The following is a 6,000-nucleotide window of genomic DNA, read 5'->3' as shown; positions in this document are numbered from 1 at the left end:
ATCACTGGCTATAATGTTTGAAAACCAATCTTTTTTTTTTTTTTTTTTTTTTTTTTCATTTTTCTGAAGCTGGAAACAGGGAGAGACAGTCAGACAGACTCCCGCATGCGCCCGACCGGGATCCACCTGGCACGCCCACCAGGGGGCGACGCTCTGCGCACCAGGGGGCGATGCTCTGCCCATCCTGGGCGTCGCCATGTTGCGACCCTCCTGGGTGTTGCCATATTGCGACCAGAGCCACTCTAGCGCCTGGGGCAGAGGCCACAGAGCCATCCCCAGCGCCCGGGCCATCTTTTGCTCCAATGGAGCCTTGGCTGCGGGAGGGGAAGAGAGAGACAGAGAGGAAGGCGCGGCGGAGGGGTGGAGAAGCAAATGGGCGCTTCTCCTGTGTGCCCTGGCCGGGAATAGAACCCGGGTCCTCCGCACGCTAGGCCGACGCTCTACCGCTGAGCCAACCGGCCAGGGCTGAAAACCAATCTTTAACATGTTTCTTTTTTGGTTTGTTATAACGAATATTCTTGGACCATGAATGATCAGAATAGACTAAAAGAAATGTCAAAAAAGTAAATCAGAAGGGAGGCCAGGACTGGGCAGACACCAAAATCCTCACCACTGCCAAGACTTAGTGGTAACTGCAGTCTGAGGCTTGTTTTCCACAAAAACATTCCAGATGATCAGTTTCATTATTTTATTATACAAAGTCCAAACACAAACATCCCCCCCACCCCCCATTAGGAAGGGTGTTCACATCTTAATGTAGATCTGGCCATTTTCTAAAGTAAGCCAACTGGTTTATATACACTTAAGATACTTCTCTCCTCAAATATTTATCTGCCCCCAACTACAAAAATGGTGCTGCAAAGTATACAAAGATAAATGAGATATTCTTGCTCTTGTTATAGTACAAACACTTAAGATGACTAAAGAACTGTGCGAGTAAGGGGGAAAGTTACCTAATTAAGGAATGGAATGTCTGTTACCTATAACAAGTAGCTGAATTACTAGGTGTAATTGGCACCTACCCTAAAATGACTGGTTGTAGGGACATGGCACATGAAACAGCAAGACGACATGCGCCAGGCAACTGCTCACACTTGTTTCCAGGAGGCACGTGCTGCCTGTACCCTTCCGCAACTAAAGACACACCACAGAACCCAGCTGTAGGTCCTGCCCACTTTTAGCTATCAAATGCATTAGGAAAAGGTTAGTTACATCCAAGTAGCATGTGATAGAAATAGTTTTAAACCAACATGGTTAAGTGTTAAGATTTTTAGAAATCAAATATTTATTCACATAATTTTAAACTAAAGTCAAGGCAATAAATCTCCTGTGGTAATTAATGATTTAAGTGCAAGTGATGCTGGCTTTCACATTCATATCCTTCATCCAGAGTAAAGGCAGATCAGTTGTTCTTGAACAAGTCAATGCAGCTCTGCAACAGGGATACATTGTTCTGGAAGAAAAACAAGTCAAGGTAGACCAATGAGTCACTCTGGAGTCTAAGACTTCCTACGTATCTGGAAAATCAAACTCAAACCCACCCACCTAACTCTTCAGAGATATGAAGCCAGTCGAATTGGACTGGTATTTTCTTCATTAAATCACAACAGAACCACAACCTACAATGCCCTCACCCCAATTTCACACTGGTGAGTTTCCTTCAGAAGGTCTGGGACCGCGCACAACTAGCTCAAAAGCAAGTGGCTGCCACTCCAGCACCCCCCCCCCCCCAGGTTTCCTCCCAGTGCAGTCAGTTCTGCTTACTGTCAATTAACCGCTTCACGAATAAGCTGTTCTTTGAAGATGAAGGCCTTGGGAAGAGTGGATAAAAAGCTGCTAAAATTAGCATTGTCCCCACATGCTGAGGCTATGGGTTCAATCCCTGGTCAGGGCACACTTAAGAATCAACCAATGAGCCTGACCAGATGGTGGCACAGTGGACAGAACATCAACCTGGGACTGAGGACCCAGCTTTGAAATCCCGAGGCTTACCAGCTGAAGTGCGGGATAATCATAGACATGACCACATGGTCGCTGGCTTGAGCCCAAAGTTGCTGGCTCAGTTGTAGCCCCCAAGTCAAAGCACATACGAGAAGCAATCAATGAACAACTAAAAAGCTGTAACTATGAGTTAATACTTCTCATCTTTGTCCCTTCCTGTCTACCTCTGTCCGTCTGTCTACCTCTCTCACTTAAAAGAAAAGAAACATGACCAATGAATGCATAAATAAGTGGAACAACAAATTGTGTTTCTGTTTTTCTCTCCTTTCCTCTCTAAGAATCAATTTTTTAAAAAGTTGCTAAAACTAGTTAGGGTTGAGATTTTAAGCGAGACAACAAATAATTTATCTAGCATTGTGCAGATCACCTTACAAGTTTTACTTTAAAAGAAATTCAGAAATACCCAGAACATTATTGGTATAACTTAATTTAATTTTATTTATTTATTCATTTTAGAGAGGAGAGGGAGAGAGAGAGAGAGAGAGAGAGAGAGAGAGAGGAGAGACAGAGAGAGAGAAGGGGGGGAGGAGCTGGAAGTATCAACTCCCATATGTGCCTTGACCAGGCAAGCCCATGGTTTCGAACCAGCAACCTCAGCATTTCCAGGTCGACGCTTTATCCACTGCGCCACCACAGGTCAGGCGGTAAAACTTAATTTAAAAGTACTTAAAACTTAACAGATAAGTGAATAAACACATCTATGCTGAAGCCCACAATAAAGAAATTAAAAACAATAAATGGCCTGACAAAACAGTGGCACAGTGGATAGAGCATTGGCCTGGGACACTGAAGACCAAAGTTGAAACCCCAAGGGAGCAGTCTTGAGCAAGGAGTCACTGGCTCGGCTGAAGGCCCCCCACCAAGGCATGTATAAGAAAGCAATCAGCAACTACAAGTTGATGCTTCTCATCTATCTCTCTCCCTTGTCTTTCTGTCCTCCTCCTCTAAAAAAATAAGACACCAATGTTTGAAGTCTTCCTGCTTTAACCAATGCTGATAGCCAGTGACAGTTCCCTCCAATGTCTCCTTGCTGACTCAGGGCTAGCCCAGTTGCTAGACAGTACTCTTGGGGGACCAATCTAAGCTGCTGCACCCATGAACCATCCAAAAAGTCATCCCCACAAACTCTGAGTGAATGGGTCTAGGCAGCAACAAGTCTTAAAAACTCTTCAGTAAATTCTAATGTGCACCCAGTACTGAGAACCATTGTTCAAGTTTTCTGTGCAAAATTAAACTAGGCATCAAATACACAAGAAAGTTTTTCATTCTTTCTAAAGAATGAAAAAAAGTATCAGAAGACATTCAGCAAAACTGTAAGAATTTATTTTAAAAAATGGTTTCCATGAAAACTCCAGATATAATGGTGTGATAGATGTGCTCTCAAATTATTAGAACAGGGTCTTCAAAGTGTGGTAGAACTCTGAGAAGGGGGCAGGGTAGCTGCCATCAAGAATGCTTTTCTCAAAAAAAGAAGGAAAAAAAGGCTCTTTTCAAAAAGTTATTTCATCAAGATGTTATGAATTGTTGTTCTGAGACAGAATAAATACTCTAACAAGTGGCTCCCATGCATACCAAAGGGTATTAAAGCCAGAAAGCAAACCCACCTGCTAATGACACTGGGATAATGAATGGGAAACCTAAAAACAAACACCCGCCTGAGCAGGCGATGGCACAGTGGACAGAGCACTGGCCTGGGATGCCGAACACTCAGGTTCCATGGGATCACAGACGTGACTCCATGGTCATTGGCTCAGCTGGAGTCCACTCCGCATCCCACTCCCATCAAGGCACATATGAGAAAGCAACCAATGAACAACTAAGGTGTCGCAATAAAGAACTAACTGATGTTTCTCATCTCTCCCCCTTCCTATCTCTTCCCCCTCACCCACTAAAAAAACCAAAACCTAAAAACTTTTGGACTTATTTTGGATACTTACCTTTGCATGCTTTATTTCCAGTTCAGACATTTCAATTAGATTCTTTCTAAATGCCGCCACCCTCTTCCGTTTGAAATTGCTTAGTTCTACAAGAGACAGTTTACCAAAAAGGTTGAGCAATTTTCATCTTTAATTTCCAAATATCCTTACAAATAAATTATCTCCAAAGCTTTGAAGCACCACCATATTTTCTCACATTTTTATTATCTCTGCAAATAATACAGATCTCATTTTATGGGCACTGAAATGATATGTTTGCCATTACCTTTAAATGAGCAACATCACCCGATTACTGAGCACCTACACTCAGAGAAGGGCTACTGACTTGGAGACTGAGATGCGTAGCCTTGCCCTTAACTCTAGGTAGGTACCAATGTTTGCAGATAGGATTGGGAAGGCAGTGAGCCACTCACACTTGAACCAATGGCTTTTTAAAGGATTTTTTTAAAAATGTGAAAACCCTTCCTTCCTAGCTCATATAGGTGACGTAGGGTACTTCGGAGCAAACTTATCCTCCTGTACACATCTATATAGCATTGTCCAACAGAAATATAATGCAAGCAAGCCACACTAAAAAGTAAAAACATGAAAAAATGTTTATAGTGATGTGCTGCATACCCTGGATAAACTAGGCTAAATGGGTCTTCCCAAGATGTGGAGGTAAGCTCCCCTCCTTTCCGTAAGGCCTGCTCACAGGACCAGGACTCCATATAATAACCCATCTGTCTCCTGATACCACTGTTCTCCTATGCTTATTCAACCAATTCTAAACCAGTTCAGCCACAAATCTTACAAAGAACAGGTTAAGACCCATTAATCTCTGAACTGTCTAGAATATTGTACTTTTAAACATCATAGACCAAGGCTTACAATTTGACTAAAGAGGATAAACTCTAAAAACACAAGGACAGCCTGACCAGGTGGTGGCGCAGTGGATAGAGCGTCAGACTGGGATGCCGAGGACCCAGGTTTGAGACCCCGAGGTCGCCAGCTTGAGCACGGGCTCATCTGGTTTGAGCAAAGCTTACCAGCTTGAACCCAAGGTCGCTGGCTCCAGCAAGGGGTTGCTCAGTCTGCTGAAGGCCCACGGTCAAGGCACATATGAGAAAGCAATCAATGAACTAAGGTGTTGCAATGTGCAATGAAAAACTAATGACTGATGCTTCTCATCTCTCTCCATTCCTGTCTGTCTGTCCCTGTCTATCCCTCTTTCTGACTCACTGTCTCTGTAAAAAATAAAAAACAAACAAAAAAACCCCCAAAAAACAAAAGGACAAACCTTAGGCAATAAGGACAGGCCTAAATTGGCACCATTTTTAATCTCTGGTTTTCTTTAATCTCCTCTAGCTACTAAACTCTGGCCTATACAATAACCTAAAATTTTAACTCAGGAGTTTTGAAGTGTGGGATTTTCCTCATAAATTTAAATTAGCTGCTAAAAGGGGGGGGGGCAAGAATTTATATTAAAAATTGGGCAAAAAGGAAGACATTTTCTTTGAAAGAATCCAAAAGATGGCCCAAACAGCCAAGTGAGTGTGTCTGTATGCCATATGCAAAGTTTTGTACAGAGAAGCTCTGATCCTTAAGTTAAAGAATTACAGTCCTGAATAGACATGAGCCAACACAGATGAGCAGAACTCTATTGTTCACAGCTATTATATCAGGACATTTCAAAAGAGGCCCAGATTTTGAAACCACAGAGGGGGAATAAATGTGGGGGAAAATGAAGTCTTAAAATGAGAGAGAAATTTCTCATGGGAAAGTGAGTTTTAAGGGGGTGGGGTTAAGTGTCAAGCACAGAATTACTATAATTATGCTTTCTTCTGAAGACACATTCTGCTCTGGTGTGTTCCACTGTCCCTGGGAACTACAACAGTGATATCCCTTAAAAAATGCTACATACTACTCTCATGTTCAGTAGCACTGGTATACCACTTCCCCCAAAAGCTACGGACTGGGAGAAGGCAAGAAAAAATCCTGTGGATATGGACAGGAACTGAGTCGTCACCACAGACTTACAATTCCTGAGTCGAGAAGAGAAGCTAAGTCATGTGCACACATC

At 42.8% G+C, this 6,000-nt stretch overlaps 1 protein-coding gene across 1 annotated transcript in view; it reads right to left on the bottom strand.

The window, feature by feature from the left end:
- Nucleotides 1-674: 674 nt before the first annotated feature.
- The window catches only part of SNX5 (sorting nexin 5), a 28,423-nt gene continuing 23,097 nt past the window's right edge, over nucleotides 675-6,000 (bottom strand). Inside the window, exons 12-13 of the mRNA XM_066234097.1 lie at nucleotides 3,939-4,024; nucleotides 675-1,453 (exon numbers count right to left, since the gene is read on the bottom strand). Coding sequence (XP_066090194.1) covers nucleotides 1,403-1,453; nucleotides 3,939-4,024 — 137 coding nt within the window. The 3' untranslated portion in view covers nucleotides 675-1,402. The remainder of the gene's footprint in view (nucleotides 1,454-3,938; nucleotides 4,025-6,000) is intronic.

This window comes from Saccopteryx bilineata, chromosome 6, assembly GCF_036850765.1.
Source record: "Saccopteryx bilineata isolate mSacBil1 chromosome 6, mSacBil1_pri_phased_curated, whole genome shotgun sequence".
Lineage (NCBI taxonomy): Eukaryota > Metazoa > Chordata > Mammalia > Chiroptera > Emballonuridae > Saccopteryx > Saccopteryx bilineata.
The sequence above is the reverse complement of the archived record's forward strand: the minus strand, read 5'-3'. Positions and strand labels throughout refer to the sequence as shown.